Source organism: Neovison vison, chromosome 7, assembly GCF_020171115.1.
Source record: "Neovison vison isolate M4711 chromosome 7, ASM_NN_V1, whole genome shotgun sequence".
NCBI lineage: Eukaryota > Metazoa > Chordata > Mammalia > Carnivora > Mustelidae > Neogale > Neogale vison.
Genome location: NC_058097.1, coordinates 25,751,637 through 25,771,169, shown reverse-complemented (window position 1 = coordinate 25,771,169; position 19,533 = coordinate 25,751,637). Strand labels below are relative to the sequence as shown.

General features: G+C 59.2%; 1 protein-coding gene across 5 annotated transcripts in view; it reads left to right on the top strand.

Annotated features, from left to right (window-relative positions):
• NDRG4 (NDRG family member 4) overlaps positions 1–18,510 on the top strand; it is a 40,661-nt gene extending 22,151 nt beyond the window's left edge. For 2 of the 5 annotated variants that reach the window (XM_044256042.1, XM_044256037.1), the window contains exons 3-17: positions 1,501–1,545; positions 8,566–8,671; positions 8,892–9,012; positions 9,102–9,164; positions 9,305–9,365; positions 10,909–10,995; positions 11,105–11,161; positions 11,530–11,633; positions 12,478–12,534; positions 12,619–12,670; positions 13,626–13,673; positions 13,864–13,899; positions 14,007–14,058; positions 15,446–15,484; positions 16,339–18,510. In XM_044256042.1, coding sequence (XP_044111977.1) covers positions 1,501–1,545; positions 8,566–8,671; positions 8,892–9,012; positions 9,102–9,164; positions 9,305–9,365; positions 10,909–10,995; positions 11,105–11,161; positions 11,530–11,633; positions 12,478–12,534; positions 12,619–12,670; positions 13,626–13,673; positions 13,864–13,899; positions 14,007–14,058; positions 15,446–15,484; positions 16,339–16,493 — 1,083 coding nt within the window. In that variant the 3' untranslated portion in view covers positions 16,494–18,510. Of the gene's footprint in view, positions 1–1,500; positions 1,546–5,449; positions 5,599–8,565; positions 8,672–8,891; positions 9,013–9,101; positions 9,165–9,304; positions 9,366–10,908; positions 10,996–11,104; positions 11,162–11,529; positions 11,634–12,477; positions 12,535–12,618; positions 12,671–13,625; positions 13,674–13,863; positions 13,900–14,006; positions 14,059–15,445; positions 15,485–16,338 lie in introns of those variants that run through there. The other 3 variants (XM_044256039.1, XM_044256038.1, XM_044256040.1) reach the window with 3 other exon arrangements.
• The last annotated feature ends 1,023 nt before the right edge of the window (positions 18,511–19,533 follow it).

Genomic DNA, 19,533 nt, shown 5'->3' with positions numbered 1-19,533 from the left:
CTCGTCCCCTCCCTCTGAGGTTCAGGAGTGGCCTGGCCACCTCCGCACTCTCCACCCCTCCCGCAGCCAGAACCCCCATGCCCTGGAGGAGCTGGGAGGTGAGGCCAGAGGACAGCCACTGTGTACGCCACAGTCCCAGCCACGGGAAATCTGGCTTTCCTCTTGGGGTGGGAGACCCTCTAGAGCCGGCTCACTCTGTCCACCGCCCCCACCACCTTAACTGCCAGAAAGCAGGAGGTTGAACTTATCCTTATGTTGAGAGTAAAACATCCGAATTGCTGGTTTTCATTCTTTTCCTTTTAACTCCCGTGATTTGGCGTCGTCTTCCGTCTTGTCCATTAGCGGAGCAGTCCTTGTCTCATCCTCCTCGGGTAACATCCTGGTCCTCATCTGACTGTTTCATTTATCCACGTATTCGTGGGTAGAGCCTCCTGGAGCTTGTGCAGCCCAGAAGGTCAAGTGCAGGAGAATAAAGGACAGAGTGACCGCGCTTCTCTTTAATCCTCGTGGACATGGAGGCCGTGAAGCGAGGTGGCCTGCCCCGTGTGTTACCGCCGAGGTTTCTAGACAGGCAAGGCAGAGGGCCAGGGTCTCTGCTTTTCTTGGACACGTGTCACTCCCCTCTTAACCCCACAAGGTTTCCTTCACTAGACCAGACCCACAGAGGACACACACGTGGGGTTCTAGCCCCCTCTTCCACTCCGCATCGCAAGCGGCTACCTTGCAAACAGTGGGTGCTTCCAAGCTGATTCCCCTCATTTGCAAAAGCAGACGCTCATCCAGCTCTGTCTGGGTTTGGGGAGCCCTTTCCAGCCCAGGCTTTGTGGGGAGAGCAGAGCCGGATGGGGTCCTGCCCTCATGGGACTTGCAGCCCAGCAGGAAGGATGGGCACCAGCGACTCCCACTGTACTGTGTCAATGAGCCTGAAAGCAGGGGACCTCTGTGCTTTGAGAGCCCAAAGCACGCAGGTCTGGAAAGGTGGGAGGAGCTGCAGACCCAGACAGAGCCTTTGTGCAGCTTGGAAAAGCCCCAAGCTCCTCCCTTGCTGGGCCTCAGCTTCCCCATCCCTAATGTGGGTGTGTTCGTCCTGCCTCTCTCTGCCCTCCTTCCCTGCCATCCTCTGCGGTGAGGCCCCCCGCGGTCTGACCTTTGGGGGGCAGCAGGGCAGAGGGACCCCGAGCAAGGATTTGGCTCAAGAGTTCTCACCACTTTCTGGCCAGGTGAGTCAGCCTCTCTAAGCCTCCCCCTTCCCACCTGTAAGATAGACATCTCCACATTTTCAATTAATAGGTAAAGTTGGTCTGAGTAGCTACTTGTAGGCTTATCCACAAGGCACTTAACTTGCCCGCTGCTTGGCAAGCCCTGGGTCGCCTTTGTTAACATTAACCTGGACCCGGGAACACAGCAAGTGAGTCTGCTCCAGGCTGAGCCGCCGGAGCCTCTGGAGCCCCTGGGCCAGGCAGGGCCTAACGTGCCGCCTCTCTCCTTGCCTTCCCTCAGGAGAACTCCGACACCTTCCTCTTGGCGGTGGACACAGACTGGAAGGTAGGTCTCGGCCCCACCTCCCCAGACAGGGGACTGCCAGCTGCCAGCCACTGACCTTGCCCAGCCTAGTCCCAGAGGAGGGTCCCCGCCCTTCTCACAGCCTCCAGGACCCCCCCCCCTTCACCCCAGCTTTCCCTGCTCCCTGCTCAGTAGAGACAGGCCTCCGCTCCCCTGCTGGGACCAGAGCAGGGGTGAGGCCTGGGGGAAGCGAGGATGGAGCTGGGATGTTGTCATCTGAGTCAGCACTTTCCTCCAGTGAGGCTGGTGCTCCGAAATAGCTCCCGTTTCCGTGGAAACCGTCGCCGGGACAACCGTGTCCTCTGGAGTTTGATGCCAGGTTCCCTGTGAAAATTGAAATTGTTCTTTGTGTTTATTCCTGTGCATGGTGCCATTCCTTCCCTCTGAGTCCCATCGTCGTCCTCTATTTCCGGGCCTCAGAAAACATCTGAAGGCAGACGCGGCGGGAACCTCCACAGGTTCCAAAGCGCTGCTGGCCATCAAAAGCTGCTGAACCAAATCAGACCCTTCTAGGATCTGGCTGGCCAGAACGGCCCCTCGCCTGAGCCTGCCTTCAGTTTGGTTTGGTCTCAGGAAGCCCGCCCCCTCCCCCATAGCCCCAGCCTCCAGGTCTGGACGCCAGGGTGACGCAAGGTGGGGAGGCCGGCAGGCTCCTCCCCCCAGCACCCTGTGCTGCAGGAGGGACCCGGATCCCAGGCCTGTGCGTCAGGCCCTGGGTCATGTGTCCCTTCAAGGACACCAGAGGAGCCTTGGAGCTGCCCACGTGCATGTGCTCCTGTCCCCTGGGAACACCGGTTCCAAACACGATGGGGTCTGGGAAACAAAAGGGAGCCCAGAAGCAGGGAGAGGAAGGATGTGGCCGGGAGGTGGCCCAGGCCCAGCTGGGGGTCTGTGCGGGTGCCTCAGGGGGTACTTCTTGTTCTCCCAGCTCGGAGGAGGACAGGACAGACAGCCCCTTTGCGCCAGAAGGGGGCTGGAGAAGTAAAATCCCCAAGAGGCCAGGCTACACCTGGCTGACAGCAGGTGGGACCCACCAGACCAGTAGTGTCCACCGCCAGCCCCCAAAACACAGCTGGGGAGTTAGAAAGGGGCCAGGAGAATCATGGGGTCCTTTGAACCTGTGCCCCATGGGCCAGGCCAAGCTGGATGGCCAGCTGTGTTCAGGCCCGTTTGCTCAGTAAAGGACAGCAGGTGTTAGAGGCTCCTGCCCTTCTACTCCTCTTACACCCCCAGAGGCTAACGCCTCTTTTTTTTTTCTTTTTTTCCCCTAGAAAAGCAGCTGAGAGGATGCATGGCCCTAATCTGGGCCAAGGCCTGGCAGGAATTTTATCCCCTTTTCATTCCTTGCCTCAATGGACCCAGCCAGTGGGGGAGGCAAGACAAACAAGAGCCCAACAGACCTGGGTCCAGGGCCTGTCCCTTCCACCTGTGGGCTGTGTGACCTCCAGAGCTTGTCACTACCTTATCTGCACAGTGAGGACAGAGAGCTCAAACCTCCCCGGGAAGTGATGCCCGAGGCCCAGCACTCAGATCCCGAGCTCCCAGTGACTGTGGCCTCCAGAGTGTGGAGTCAGAGGCAGGCAGCCTGGGTGGTCCCTGCTCCTGTGTGATGCTGGGCAGGTGACAGAACCTCTCTGTGCTTCATTTTCCTCATCTGTAAAGTGGATGTTAAGGAGATAAAATAAGATGACATGTGCAAGGCGTTTGGAAGAGGCTGGCAAGTGGGAGATGCTAATAAGCATTTGCTGCCCTTAACAATGTGACCCCAGGCCCTGAGTGCTAAGGTGCTGGAAAGCTCCGTATTTACTAGCTAAGTGGGACAGTAAACTTCTCTGTGCTTTCGTTTTTCCATCCTTTTCCATAGCTGCATGAGGACTATGTGTTATCCTTGCAGCTGTCTACGCAGACAGCACAGCTGTTCTCCCATTTACAGATGTGGAGGCCCAGAGAGGTTGACTGACTTGCCCAGGATCACACAGCAGAGAAGGGGCAGAGATACAGCTGGAGCCAAGGTTTAGCTGGCTAGGACCTGACCTTGCCTTATCTGACCACAGTCCAGGGAAAGGACCACAGTGTGGAAAGACACACGGATAGCCCTGTTTCTCCCCTTAGGGCCTGGGCAGGCACGAGGTCAGGTCTGGAACCCCTCATGGAGCTCTTGCTTGTTTTCACAGCAACTCTTCAGGAAGGCTGGATTCCTGTGTTACGGTTGAGCCTGAAGCACAGAGAAATTGTAAAGCCTTACCTGGGGTTACCCAGCTAGTGGGTGGGGGAGCCGGGACTTGAACTCAGGTCTGTGGTTTTGAAGCCAGCGAGCCGAGCAAAAATGGGGGCCTTGGCTGCGAGTGGGCAGTATCCAGGGTTAGCTTCTCACTGGGGACCAAGGGTGGCAGAGCCCCTCAGAGGTCAGAGGTTGGACTGGGCATAAGGTTGGATAGGGACCACAGAAGAGCAGTGGGAGGACAACCCTCGTCCCCTTTAAGGAGCAGGTAGGAGGAGCAGGTGAACAGGGCAGGGGCTGGGCTGTGCCAGAGTGGCCTCAGGGACTAGGGAGCATGGCCCGTCTCTAAGGGGCTGGGGAATACCCCATTCTGCACCCTCGCTGTGCTGGGAGAGCACAGAGTACAAGGTCCCCAGAGCCGGAGGTCACAGATGGGGCAGGGAAAGTTGTTGGTGCACCCAGGGCAGAGGACGTGGCTGGGACTAGCACCCGTGGCAGGTGTTGCCCAGGTCACCGGATGCCCAGAGATGGGGAGGCGACCTCCTCGCCCCAGGGCTGCCAGCCAGCGTGCAGGGCTGGCAGAGCAGGTTGGCCTGAGTGGCGCGTTCCCTCATGAAAGAGACGGAATGGGGGCACAGGCGCCCAGCACCCTCCTGAGTCGTTCCGGCTTCTCTCAGTCCTTGGGCTCCCTCCTGGGCTCCACTCCCTGACCCACTTCCTCTCCTCTCCTCTGCCTCCTCCTTCCCAGTTTACTCTATCCAAGGGTCTCTAGCCAGCTCCCCACACAAGTCCTTGCTGCTCAGGAGGACAGGGCAGGGCGCTGGCCGTGCGTCCTGCCCCCCCCCCTGCCCCCACCATGGGTTGGCCCCAGAACAGAGAGATGGGGCGTCTGCGCGGGCGGGGGGGGGGGGGAGCTGCTTGGGCAGGCTGACTCCTCTTCCTCTTCTCCCATGGTGGCCTCCAGCCCCTTGCTGTAGGATGCAGATGGGAGGGCAGAGCTGGTGTGTGCCCACCATGCCGCTGGTCCTGCCAATGGCCCTGTGGGCAGGCACGGGGCATACATGTGGGTAGAGTGGGGGCTGCCCTAAGGGAGACCCTGGGGAGGGGAGGAGGAGCAGGCCCTGGAACAGGGTCACCACAGAAGGTTGCCCCAGATAGCCAGTCACTCCCCCATCCTGCAAGGTTCAGTGATCCAGACCTACCTGAGGCGGAGGCTGGGCTCCCAGCCCTCTCAGGCCCTCCCTGCTCCCCAGGGAACGGGTCAAGGGCTGTGCCATCCAGGGCACGTCTGTGTGCCCTGCCGTATGTTGGGGTGCGTGTCCATGAGCGGCTCCTGAGTCCCTGACACAGGACACACCTGTATGGGTAGATTCTTGTCTCATCTTCCCGCATGCGGCTGGGGGTTGGGGTGGGAGGGTGCCTGTGTGCTGGGGGTGGGCAGGATGCAGGGCTTGGGGACCAGCAAGGATGCTGTGTTGCTGGGAAGTGGGGGGAGCAGGAGGAGGAGCAGGAGCTGGGGTGAGTGAGGACTTTGGAAGCCAATGAGAGCCCGGTTCGTCTCCTGCCCGCCAATCTGGAAGCAGGGGCTGGGGAGAGCGAGTGGCTGCTCAGAAACCCCGCAGGGAGGCGGGGCGGGCCATCGGCCGGGCTCTGCATATAAATGGCCCAGGGAGCGGCACCCCATCACAGCACCGCCATCTCCCCCTCGCTCTGCCCCCTCCCTCTGGACCCTGGTGACTCAGGCCTTTGTTTGCCCTGCCTGGTAGAGGCGGATCGCCTTCTCGCTCGGCAAGATGCCGGAGTGCTGGGACGGGGTGAGTGAGGGTTCTGGGGGCGGCCAGGTGGGTAGGGAGCAAGGGACAGCCCGGCGCCTCTGGTGGCGGAGCTGCTTTTGGTCGCCTCACCTTGGGCATCACCGAGGCAAGGCCGGCGGCAGGTTCTAGAGTCCCTGGTGCCCCTGGCCTGCAGCAGTGGCTAGGGGGTCAGCTGCTAGTCAGGGCCTGCGGGGAAGGGCCAAAAGCCGCAGAAAGCGGAATGAGGCGCACGCACCTCCCACTGACGGTGTGCCCTTGGCCTGGCAGGTGCCCGGCTGGCATCTGCCGCGGGCCTGTGACCACCTCAGCCCTGGGGGAGGCTCTCTTCCCTGCACGTGTCAGGGTGTCACTCTTCCTGACCCCGCAAGGGTTGTCCTGGTTGTTTGGGTGGTTGCACCGGAGTGAGAACGGAAGGACAGCCTCTTCCTTCCTTCCTCCGCTGCGGTCCCCAGGGAACGTCGGTGCCAGTCCGGCTGAGGCGGGGAGGTCTGGGCCGGCTGCTATCACAGCCTTCAGGCCGAGGTCCCTGCAAGAGAGGAGACGAGGAGGGGTTGCAGTATCTTATTTAGAAGGTAGGGAAAGGCAGCGCTGGAGCCATGATCCTGCTGGGGTAAGGGCCCCGGGCAGCAGTGCCCAGGGGTACTGTTCTTCCTCAAAGAGGGAGAAGCCGGGGCCCAAGTCCTCCTCCACCTCACGCCCAGCCTGCCCTGCCGGAGCACATCACCACTCCCCCTCCCCCACCTCCGCTGCCCCGCACCCATGCAGCACGTCAGCGCCTACCCCAAGTGGTCAGCCCAGTCGCTGATATGGTGGATGGACTGAATCGTACTAGCCGCCCCCCTCTAGCCCCTCTCCCCCACCCATACGTTGAAACCCAGCTGGGACCACCCACCACCCCAGCTCTCAAGGTCATGAGCTAGAGGAGACGGACCCACCAAGAGAGGACGTCAGAGCCCCCACCTCCAGGTGGGCGCCTGCCCTGCTGCAGCAAGGGAGGGGGCTCTGACGTCACCGGGAGCCAATGAGAGCGCTCGGTCCTGGGGGCTGGGGGCTCAGAGCGCATCCGGCTGCGGCCCTTGGGTCACCCCTCTGGTGCTGCACCCTGAGAGACGGGGACACTCGGCTCCTGTCTGGCTGAGCTGGGTCAGAGCTCCTGGGTCGGTGGCGGGGTGGGGGTGGGTGTTCAGCCAAGTCACTGGGCCGCACGGGACCAGCCTTTGCGGGAGGAGAGCACTGTGCCTAAGTCCCGAGGCCCAGGGTCTGCTGATGGTGACGCGCGGTCACACCAGGGCTGGAAGCGGGTAAACACCCGCCATGCACAGCGATGGGCGGCAGAGGTGTGCGGGTGGACAACTGCCGCCCTGGGCCCTGACTGGTACCCCGGGGCCAGCACTGACCCCCGCGGAGAACCGCCCTTCACGCTGCAGGAAGCGCATTGCAGCTCTTGTGTGCGTCGGCGCCCCTCCTGCCCCCCACCCCCTGCCCTCCAGAGCTGAGAGAGTAGTGTGGGGGCTGGGGGACCAGGCAGCACGGCCCCCCAGCAGGGACAGGCAGCCGTGGAGAGCTGCCTGCTTGGAAATCTCTGGAGCGGAGCCTTCAGGGCATTCTCCTGGCCTCGGAGGCTGGCACCTGGCAAGGCCCAGCTTACCCCTTCTGGGCTTGACCTTGAGCAAGTCATTTCTCCTTTCCCAACCTCAGTTTGCTCCTCCAGGACTTGGGTCCCTGTGAAAAGTAAATGAGGCACACGATGGTCAGCCATCAGTGAGCAGGAAGCGTTCCTTGTTTTGTTGGCCCTGGGGATAGGCCTTGGATGGGGGGAGCCTGTGGTGGCCCTGGGCCCACTTAGAGGACATCAGGTTTATTGAACAGGGCCTCACAGCAGAACTGTGGCTCCCAGGGTTTGGCCTTTGGCTGTGGGGTTGATGCCACTTTGTCATTCCTTGCTGAGACACAGGGGTCCTCTGAGCCCTGACCCAGGAAGATGGGACCCCAGGAAGCTGTCTCCTGTCTTGAGTTCCCCCTTTTCCATCAGGAGCAGGAATTTGGCTTCTCTCTGAACCTAAGTGTTCTCCACCTGCAGAAAGGGAAAACGCATGCATAACATGCTTGGCACTTGGCACACATTTGGGGGTCAGTCACTCCTGCCCTTGACCTTAGCCCCACCTCCCACTCACAGGGCCAACTCACACCGGTGGTGCAGGGCAAGGCTGTTAATTCAGCTCTGACAGACCCTCCTGGAGTCTGACCATCAAGCCACCAAAAGTGACTAGTTTGCAGAGACCAGCCCACAGGGCATCTCCCCGAGGCTCAAGGATGCCTGTGCACATCGGCCTCCTCCTACAGCATCCAGCGCCTGTTCTCAAAGGACTGGCAACCCCAAGCCACAAAATCAAGGGAGTGAACCAAGAGGATCCCAGAGTGGTCACTGCAGAAGGCCTTTGGGGTTGGGTTCTAACCATGCCCTGCCAGAAGCAAGGCCTTGGGGGTCACGGGGATGGGCATTCAAGGTGGAAGGAAAAAACGTAAGCAAGAGTCTGGACGTGGGAGCCAGGGACAATGTGGGTGCCGGAGGCTGGGCTTGGCTGGGCTGGGGGGGTGGGAGGAGTGACTGCAGATTTCAGGTGGGGCTGTCCAGGCCATTGACCTTCAGCAGCAGCCCTGAAGGATTCTGAGTGAAGGAACACGGCGAGGGCAGGACTCGGGCTGGAGTGGCTGTGCTGTCCTGGAGCAGGGGCTACAGTGACTTGGAGAGAATGAGGGTCACTGGACTCTGCAGGGCCGAGAGTGGCAGGGCCTGGGCAGTGGCAGGCCGCCCCACTGGTTAGCAGACCTCCCTGTGCATGCCAGCCATCCGGGAAGGGTGCTCCTCCTAGTCTATTCTCCTGGGGGGCTGCCCAGGGCAAGGGGTAGTGGTGGAAGGAGAATAAGCCAGGAGTAAGGGCTGCCCCTGTGCTGTTTTCTCTCCAGGAACATGACATTGAGACACCTTATGGCCTGCTGCACGTGGTGATCCGGGGCTCTCCCAAAGGGAACCGCCCGGCCATCCTCACCTACCATGACGTGGGCCTCAATCGTAAGTGCACCCCAGCCCCATCCTGCCTGCCTCGGCCTTCCCTCCTTCCCCACAGGGCCGCCGACATCCCCACTCACGCGCAGCTCTGTGACCTTCGCTGTCTGGGCCTCGGTGTCCCTGCTGGACCACGAGGCGGATCACCTCCACCTTCCCTCCCTCTCAGGCCCGCAGGCCTCCCCACCCCTTTGCTGAGCCACAGCTGCGACGTGTGTCTTTGCAGACAAGCTGTGCTTCAACACCTTCTTCAACTTCGAGGACATGCAGGAGATCACCAAGCACTTCGTGGTGTGCCACGTGGACGCCCCCGGGCAGCAGGTGGGGGCGTCGCAGTTTCCCCAGGGGTAGGTACCAGGGAGCACTCCCCACTCCAGAACGCCCCGGCTCCGTGGTCCAGGCCGCGCCCGGCCCTGACCACCCGCTCCACCCGTAGGTACCAGTTCCCCTCCATGGAGCAGCTGGCAGCCATGCTCCCCAGCGTGGTGCAGCACTTCGGGTGAGTCCCACCCGGACCCTTCCCTGGGCTGGGGGCCAGAGGGTGTCCCGTGCCGCCGCAGGGCCAGCAGGCACCAGCTGAGGGCAGTGGCAGGCAGCGCCTCCCCTGGCCCTGGAGTGACCAGCTGTGCTCTCCGCCAGGTTCAAGTACGTGATTGGCATCGGAGTGGGAGCTGGAGCTTACGTGCTGGCCAAGTTTGCCGTGAGTCTCCCTCCTCCCACCCCCTCCCAGGGCTGGCCTCTTCCTGCAACGCTTCAGCCACAGCCCCAGGAACATTGGCTCTTTCTTCCTGCTGCACCGCTCCCCCTACTTCCTCTTCACTTAGAAAATCCCCCCCTTTTTTTCCTTTTTCATCTCAGGAAATTTAAAAAAAGAAGTTATTTTTCCATACATTTCCTCAAAAGACTATAAATGGTAACTTGCATAGCATTAGCCCAAACCCAAATATCTGCGAGCCACAAACTCTGCAACGAATTGGTCTAGCCACTAAGCAAGGATTTTCCTAATGACTTACACACTAATTAGGGTAATTTTTATCCTTTTACATTTCTCTTTTTTTTTTTTTTTTTCAAAGATTTTTGGCAGAGATTACAAGTAGGCAGAGAGGCAGGCAGAGAGAGAGGGGGAAGCAGGCTCCCTGCGGAGCAGAGAGCCTGATGTGGGGCTTGATCCCAGGACCCTGGGATCATGACCTAAGCCAAAAGCAGAGGCTTAACCCACTGAGCCACCCAGGTGCCCCATAAATGGGAGTCATTTCTTAACCAAAAATTACACTTATGTTAAGTTTGGAAGAATTTTTTTTTTCAAAATGTCACATTCTAGTTGCCATTCTGATATTAAAGATTTTATTTATTTGTTGGAGATGCAAGCGCACAAGCACGGGGAGCAGCAGGCAGGGAGAGAAGCAGACTCTTGGCTGAGCAGGGACCCCATGCGGGGCTTGATCCCAACCCCAGGATCATGAACTGAGCTGAAGGCAGACGCTTAACCGACTGAGCCACCCAGGCACCCCAGTCTGGAAGGTTTAAAGGAAGTTGCATTTCAGAAACATCATGTTGAGTAGGAGCCCATTGGCTTTTCATATCTGAAAACAAAAACTTAATTTTCAGGGTTCAAAAATTTTTTCTGTTTAAATATTTCTTTTTCCAAAAGAAAAGGTCATGCATTTTGAACTCCAGTGTGGATTTCGGCACTTACCGCTTGTTAGCTGCCGACCGTTCCCCGTCCCCCCGGGAACACTGACAGGATAGCAGAATCATATGTACATCACTGCTTTCCACTGAAGAAATCACTCGAGTCTCTTTTACATTTGAACACAACACAGGCTTTGGAAAGGTCGGTTCCCTTCTTCACTAGGGTTTTTTCCCTCTGTGAAAGCAAAGAAACAAAATACTTCGTTGAAGATGTTTACTCCTCAGTTTTACATCAGCAACATAGTTAGAGACTTACTAAAAGGCGTGGAAAACAATGCTACAGACATAGATTCCAAATCAGTCAAAGAATTGTGAAAAGTTAGGGGAGGGGAAGAGGGCAGGAGGAGGATCAGCAGGGACCGTAGGCAGGGGAGCCCAGGCAGGGGAGCCCAGGCAGGGGTCCGGCTGGGCCCTGAGTCATCTGTGACTCTTCTCCTCGGAGCCCCCAGCCACCTGCGACATAGGCAGGGCAGGCACCTAGAGCCCGAGTGGGAAGACAGGCTCCCTCCACACCCTTCCGCCTCCCACACCCTGTCTCCCTCTCCCCGTAGCTCATCTTCCCCGACTTGGTGGAGGGGCTGGTGCTGATGAACATTGACCCCAACGGCAAAGGCTGGATCGACTGGGCGGCCACCAAGGTGAGCGTGGTCCTGGTAGACAGGGGTGCGGGTACTGACAGTGCCCTGCGGGTGGTGCGGGGGAGGGGCTGCACTCATGCGGCCTCCCCCCGTGCCCCCCCCACCCCAGCTCTCTGGCCTCACCAGCACTTTACCCGACACGGTGCTATCTCACCTCTTCAGCCAGGTAAGGGGGTGAGCCCCCGTGGGAGCTGCACTGGGGGCTGATCTGGGGTTCTTGGGAGCCTCTAGAGGGCCTGGTTCTGCCCACTCTCCAGGGTGCCCAGGGCTTGTACCCCCACACAGCCAGGCAAGAGGAGGAGGTCTGGGTGGGCGTTCTGGGGCATCTAACCTGCCTCCACTTGGCTGAGACAGATGGAGGGGGGCTCCTCTGACTGCCTGATGGAGCCCTCCCCTCACTCCACGAGGCACTGCCCCCATTCCCCCCATGGGAAGAAGGCTGTAGGCTGTGCTACCTGCGAGCCGCCTCTGAGACCCCATCCCCGTCTGTCCGCTCCCCTCCACGCACCTCCCCTATTTGTCCCCCGGGCCCAGGAGGAGCTGGTGAACAACACAGAGCTGGTGCAGAGCTACCGGCAGCAGATCGGGAACGTGGTGAACCAGGCCAACCTGCAGCTCTTCTGGAACATGTACAACAGGTGCGGGCGGTGTGGGGCTCAGCTCTGTGGCCCCAGGCACTGAGTGCTCGCTCTGCTGGGTCTCGGGGAAGGCGGCCGGACACGTGCGCTCCCCAGTCTGCAGGTGGGCAGCTGGGTGTAGCTCTGAGAAGAGTCACTGCTGGCTCTAGTCACCCCCCTTGAAGGGCAGACAGGGAGCAGGGCTGTGGATGGACTCGGGTGCTTGGGCTCTTCCACGCCCTCTCCCGTGGGGGGACACTGTGGTCCCGCCAGGGGCAGCGAGGGATGCCGGCAACATCCCTGACCCCCACGGCCCGAACCTCCGGGCTGACATCTGTAGGTGGGGAGGAGGCTGGATGAAGCCCATGGTTTTCAGGCTGTGCTCCTTGGAGCCCACTGGCCTTCCCTCGTTCCTTCCTCCTACTAACATTTATTAAGCTCCTGCTGTGTGCGTGGTGCTGGGGATACAGTGGAGAGCCAGAGGACCAGGCCCTGCCTGCCTCTCTGACCTTGGATCCACATGCATGGGCAGTGGTACATGTTGGGGCCATGCTTGGAGGGGGAGCAACAGCCAAATTGAGGGCCCACCTGGCCTGAATTGGGGGGGGTCCGAGAAGTCCCATATCAGGGCACACCTGAAGACCCCGTATTTGTGCAGGCCATGTCCCTGTCTCCCTGTCAGCTGGGATCTAGGAGGCCTTTTCCATAGCTGAGACAATTCAATAACCATAAGCCCCAATTCTGGGCCCAGACGTGGACGTCAGGCCCTATTGCCATTGTGGGATGCTGGGGTGGGGCCTGGTGTGCACGATCCCTGGCATCCCATCCTGAGCTGCCTGTCTCTACTCTGCCTCTCTCTCTTCAGCCGCAGAGACCTGGACATTAACCGGCCCGGAACAGTGCCCAATGCCAAGACGCTCCGGTGAGTGCCCTGCGCCCCCCAGGCTGCCCCTGCCCCCTCCTCCCCCGGCCCAGGCCATACAGCCCTTTTCCTCTGTGTCTGCAGCTGCCCAGTGATGCTGGTGGTGGGGGACAACGCACCCGCTGAGGATGGGGTGGTGAGTGAGGGACTGTGCCCTGGCTGGGGTGGGGGGGTGTGGGAGGCGGGAGTAAGGGCATCATTGGCCTCTGGCTGGCGGGACCAGGACCTGGAGGTTGACTTCTCAGCCCACCTCCCCACCATCTTGCCGTGCATCTCCACCAGGCAGGCCCACCCTTCAGGTGAGGGAGGCGTGTAGATGGAGGGAGCTGGGGCCGGACCACCTGCCAGTCACCCCCTCTGTCCGTCCCTCCCGGCAGGGTAGCTCCACCCCAGTCTCTGCTGACCTCAGGCCCAGAGACGGAGCTCTCTTCTCTGCAGCCTGGTTCATTCACTCTGCAGTAATCCCTGAGCACGTGCATCCTGGGTCTAGCCATGGCTCCCGTTGCCTTTGGGGATCATCACCTTCCCCATTGAAACTCTGGAAGCTGGCAGCCCAAAGCTTCATGTCCCTGTTAGCACAGAGCCCTCAGGGTCCAGGAGTACCTGGGGCTGCCCCCAGTGTGCCCAAAACAAGGACACCTTCCCTCTGCCTCAGGGCCTGGAGGAATAGGTGTAGGAATAGGGTCCAGACTGTCTGGACCCAGGCAGAGCACCCCCCCCCCCGCCTCCACCCCATCTCTTAACGATCCTTGACCCTCCCTCATCTCACCGCCTGACCCCTGTGGGCCCTGGAGCTCTCCCAGCCACGCCCATCGAGGTGGCCCCAGCTTCCTATAAAGACATGACCCACCCCCTGCCCCATTCCTGCCCTGCCAGCAGTTGTGAGTGGAGTCCAGGGGTGTCAAGTCCCTCGGGGTGGAGGTGGGGGACGGCTTCCTGATTGGAGGGGCTTGGACTTTCTGAAGGCAGCCTGCATGCCCTCCCTCACCAGTAGAGCTTCCCAGCTCTGGGACCAGAACCTGCCTTAGCAACTGGGGGTAGGGGACTCCCCCAGGGCCCGGGCTGCCTTACTCTGCTGACCTTGTCCTTAGGTGGAGTGCAACTCCAAGCTGGATCCGACCACCACGACCTTCCTGAAGGTGAGGCCTTCCTACCCGGATGGAGGCCAGCTCCCCAGCCAAGGGCCCACCCTCGGAGGGAGGTGCCTGGGGTCCCATCGGAGGCAGGAGCGGACAGTGTTTCTGCTCAGGGCAGCCTATTTAGGTATACAGGGCCTGGGCAAAGTGTGGGGTGACCCCTGCTCAGCTCACCCCCCTCTCTTCCCTGCAGATGGCCGATTCCGGGGGACTCCCCCAGGTCACACAGGTGAGACTCCTGGCCCTCCTTCCTTATCTAGGCCGGTGCGGGAGGCTTCCCTTCTCCCCAGTCTCAGGCAGCCAATCAAAGCATGTGACTTTCTCTCTGTCCCGCAGCCAGGGAAGCTGACTGAGGCCTTCAAATACTTCCTGCAAGGCATGGGCTACAGTAAGTCACCCTCCCCCGACCCCGCCCTGGAAGCGTGGGGCGGGGGCAGACAACAGAAGGGGGCTGGCACACCTTGTGGGGTGATGGCGAGCAGCCTGCTGGCGTGTGACTTCTGTGTTCTCCGGGCCCGGAGGCCGCGCGTCTCCCCACACGTTCTCACCATGACTGGGGACTCCAGGTAGTTTCCACCTGAGTTGTGAGGAGGTGATCCCAGGCTGTGTCGGGCTCTCCTGTGCCCTCTGGGAGGCTTTGGGACACTGTTCTCATGGCTCTTCTTCAGGCCTGGGGGACCAGAGCCCGGGGCTGGGTCCTGCCCACGAAGCCCACGTAAAGCTGAGTCCTGCACACCACCCGCTCCCCCGCCAGACCCACAGCACCTTAAAAGGGCTTTTGCCACAGGGTGGCCCATGGTATCGGGGGCATCAGAGGGGGCTTGGGGGCTGGGGCCTGAGGAAAACATGTGGGAGAGCTAAAGGCAGCTGAACCTGGGGGCGGCACAGGTGAAGCTCCCAAGGTAATAGGGGCTGTAGGGAGGCAATGGCCACCCTCCTCCCCTCTGCCGACTGCCCCTTAGCAGGGATGAGATGCCCAGACTGCTCAGGAGTGCGTCCAGCCCACACGCACACACACATACACACGAGCACGCACACACCTTCTCATCTCCTTGATTCCCCCCGCCCCCATATACCTGGCTCTCCTGCTGGAACTCCTCTCCTTGAATTTGTGTCTCCCCCCAGCCTTCAGCCTCTGGAGCTTGTGCCTCTGTGGAAAGACAGGGAAGGAAGACTGTCTTTCTGGCTGGGGGCCCAGCCAGAAGTGGGCCTGCCAGCCTCTCTGGGGAGAAAGAGGGCAAAGAGAGGCCCAAGCCGACAGAGGGACACAGCAGGAGCTCTGAGGCTAGGCCTGAGCTCCAGGAGCTCCCAGCAAACGTCTGTGGGATGGGTGGACGGGCCCTGCCTGGTAGGCTGGGACCTGTGCTCAGCGCCCTGTGAAAAATGTCGTCGGGCAGCCCAAGAGCCGGGCAGGATTTAGAAGGTGGTACAGGTCTCCCCCAATCTGGGCCTGGGAAGACTGAGGCCCAGAAGAAGGGGGAGAGTGCTGCCACTAGGGATATGAGCCCCAAAGCCCCTCTCGCCGTGAGGCCGCAGCCCAGACTAGAGAAGTGGGGGCAAGAGGGGTGTCCCCAGCGTGGCGTCTGGGCTCCCTCAGGGGCTGCTTCGGTGGGCGGGCAGGAGTGGGCTTCCTGAGGCTATGGTCCAGCCCGGCCTGCTCTGTGCCTGTCCTGTTGTCTCCTCTCCCTGGCCTTGTGGTGCCACGCTCTTCACCCGAGTTCTGTGTCTCCCCTACCCCCACCCCCCCACCCTCCTGGCTCTGTCTTCTCTCTTAGTTGCATACTTGAAGGACCGAAGGCTGAGTGGAGGAGCAGGTAGCCCCGTGCCCCCTCCTATGCATGGACCTCTGCCCCACAACCCCCTGCTCCTTCCTCTATGCGGTGCTGCAGCCGGGCCTCGTCTTGCTGGGCTTGGGAACTTTCTTGTGTCCTGCTTGCCTCCAGAGTCCCAAAGAGCCCTGCTTTGTCACAGATCCTGGACTCCAGTGGGTTGTGTCCTCTGTTCAGGCTCTGGAGTGGCTGGGGTTTAGAGCAGTCTGGCTTATGGGGTGCCGGCTTATGGGGTGCCGTGGGCCGTGTGGCTTTCAGAGCTCGGGCTGTTGGAACCAGAGCCTCACAGAGCGGAAGCCCAGGCCTGGCCCTGGGAGCAGGGGTGTCCGGCCATGCCCGAGCTGGATGGATGGCCAGTTGCATTCAGGAAGGTGGAATTCGCCCTGAGAGTCTTGTTTGTGCAACTCTGAGTACAGACAGAAACTGGATTTAAGGCAGTCTGTGGCCTCTGCACCTTGTCAGAAGTAGTCGTGCTCCCCTGTCCCGTCATCCTCTTGAGGGAGGCATCGTGGGAAATCCGTCCATCCCTGCACCAGCTCAGGGGGCCCCAGTCCAACCACGCTGCTCTAGCCGTAGCTCTGGCCAGCTGTCATGAGATGGGTCCTGCTGGCCTCTGCGGGGGCCCCCGGCCCCCCGCCTCTTGGGCTCAGTCACTGGTGCTGGTGCTGCATGCCTCCGGCTTGACAGGGTAGATGCCAGAGCCGCGGCTTGAGACGGGCCCCCGCGCCGTTGGAAGAACGGGTCTGGCTGGCCGCTTCGCTTGTGTCAACCCTTGTCCCACCCGCCGGCCCCTAGCCCTGCCCGCCCGCCCTCACGCCCGCTCCCATCTCTGTCCACAGTGCCCTCGGCCAGCATGACCCGCCTCGCCCGCTCTCGTACGGCATCTCTCACCAGTGCCAGCTCGGTGGATGGCAGCCGCCCGCAGGCCTGCACCCACTCGGAGAGCAGTGAGGGGCTGGGCCAGGTCAATCACACCATGGAGGTGTCCTGTTGAAGCCCTTGGCCCGGCAGAGACACCCACCTGCCCCCGCCCGCCTCAACGTCCCACTGCCATCCTCGCGCCGGCTCGTTTTCCTTTTAGTTTATTTTTGTGAAGGCCAAGGGGAGGAAATGGGTTTACTTCTCTTTTGTTAAAAAGATGAGGGGATCCATCCTAGATGCTGCAGAACAGTCTCCGGTTGGTTTTGAGAGACTCACTCCTCCCCGCCCCCAGCTCACTCACCTTGTCACCTTGGCTGACTTAGACCCCCTCTTCCAACTCCCCACAGTCAGGGCGGGGTACAGGGAGGAAGGGGATTTGCTGAGGAGAGAGTTCGAGTGCTTCTCTGGGCAGGATCCAGGATAATATCCTAGACTGAAGAAAGCACGGGATGGCCCCCTCGGGCGGGCAGTTGGAGACGGCACGTGGTTTTGAGGTGGTGTGCTGGGACAGCAGGAGCCACAGGGTCCAGCTCAGGTACTGAGGGGACAACCAGGAGGAGGCACTGGGGGGCATTGGGAGGCAGGAATCCTGGAGCTCTGCAGGCCCCTTTCTCCCCATCTCCTCCACCAAGCACATCTGTTTCTGTCTTTTTGCACTTATGACAATCATCTGAACCGTAGCCACAAGGGGGCGCTCCTACCAGGCAGCAGTTTTCCTGGTGCTCTCTGGGCTGGCCTGGTGATGTAGGGCCAGGCAGGTAGGGTCCAAACAGGGTTTCTCTGCCCAAGGAAGACAGAACACAGGGGACCTAAAAGGCAAGAACCCCATAGACTGTCTTAGCCCAAACACTCCACCACCTCCTGGCCTTGGCCCATGTCTGAGCCAAGGCCCAGAGGTAGAAAGTTGCCTGATCCTCTGTCTCCATTGGGACCTGATTTGGGGACTGAGCTTAAATGCTGGGATAGCCCATGAGGGTTGGATGCACCCAAGAACTTCATGGTGTCTGCCTTCGGGAGCCAGTAGGTGGCTGGATACAGTGGTGGCTGAGAGTCCCAGTTCCATGGAGGACAAGGTTTTTGCCCACAGGTTCCGTGGAGGACAACTCAGTCAGCAGCAGTGTGTCCAGAACCACCAGAAACATGGTATTATCTCTGGTCCTGGTCAAGCTATGCCAGTATTTTCTGTGGACATCACTAAGAAAGAAGAGAGTTTATTTGGAGAGAAATGGTCTAAGGTAGTGAGACTTCTGCAGGCCCCCACTGCCATCTCAGGACGTCTGGAGTGGCTTGGGCTGGGGCTTACTGGGTCCTGGGGTGGGAAGTGAAGGTTGCTGAAGTGAACAAGGGCCAGGCAGAGGAGAAAAGCTCTCCACACACCCTGGTCTCCTCCTTTCACCTGAAGCCCAGGACTGTGCCATACACATCCCACCCACCCACACTATCAGGGAGAATCTCCTGACCCAGAACCCAGAGCCACTGGTCTTGGAGCCTAAATCAGTTGCCACACAACCTGAAACGAGGGGAGAGAGCAATGCGAACTGCAGGGCTGTGGAGGGGACAGTTGCGTGTGGGGTGCTGAGGCTGAGCGGACACCTGCATCCACCTTTCCTTTGGCACATATCACCCCCTTCTAGAATCTTAAGCCATTACTAGACTGCTCTAGAGCCTGGTGGAGTGTTAGTCTGTCCCCAGTTCTATTCACTCACGTGCTTCCTTTGAATATCAAATGTGACTGTTTGAAAAGCTGGTAGAATTAATCTCTCTTATTGTAGATAGCGCTGCAAACCTTGGATTTTTTTTTTCCTGTGTTCTTTCAGATGAGATATCTATAAATATCTATACATTATATATATATATATGTATATTGGGTCTTCCTGCGTGTGGTTTTCCATCGGAGGTTGTCTCTTTGGTCAAAGTGAACTTTTAATGGAGTTATTTTCCTCTCTGTACAAAGTGAAGAACCTAATTTTGTGTATTCCAGTGGCTGATGTCATGAAACTTTGAGATGACAAAATGTAAAACAAATAAAACCCTTGTCAAAGTAGAAAGTTAACTGTGCTGGCAAACTAATAAAGAAATGAAGAATTCGAGTATGGTGACGTCAGGCGCATCACAGGAAGCTTTTGAAAAGGCAGCCTTGAGGTTGGTGCTTTTTGGGCTTAGGTGGGACTGAAAACGCAGGAGTTCCCATCCATGTTTCTATTTCCAGTTTTGTTGGGGTTTTGTTTGTTTGTTTTCCTAAAACTCTACCCCCACCTTGGGGCTTGAACTCAGGACCACCGGGTGATCAAGAGTCACCTGCTCTACCAAATGAACCAGCCAGGTGCCCCACTTATTTCCAGGTCTCCTCACATTATCTTACTAATTCTTACTTTTTTTTTTTTTTTTTTGGAGAGAGACCATGAGCGGGGAAGCGGGGAGGCCGAGGGAGAAGCAGGAGCCGGGCGGGGTGGCGGGAAAAGCGGGGCTGGGCGATCCCAGGACCTTGAGAACCCGACCTCCAGCTGAAGACAGATGCTTAACGAAGCTACCCAGGTGTCGCCTCCAATCCTTACATTAATTCCACTGGATATATATAATCATAGTTTCACAGGTGAAGAAACGGAGCCTCAGGATAAGGGATTTGCCCTAAGAAGCAGCCGAGCTAGGAGCTGGCTTTAGCATTGCAGGACTTCAAAACCCTGCTTCATTTTCTAAACTTAACAGCGTGCTACTTTCCTATGTTTAACCACCACTTCTGACTCATTAACTCAATAAACATAGCGTTCCTGCTACGTGTCAATAAAGCACGTAAATAAAAATAAAACCCACCATATGCGTATGACGAAAACCAGAGGGATACACCAGCGAGTGCGTGCAGAGGTGGTTTATTCCCGTTCTGAGAACCCTTCCCAGGCCCCTCGGAAGCGCACACAAGCTGCCGCGCGGCGCCCGGACACGCAGGCGCGCGCACCTCAGCTCTGCGCAAAGAACAGCTTCGATTACCCTGGCTGACGACCAGCCCAGATGAGGAAGGCAGGCCGGCCGCCCACCTGGGTGCGCCCACAGCCGGTCACCCGGGAGGCCGTCGCGCTGGTATCCAGAAACTGAATTTTGTTCTCCGAAATGTCTCA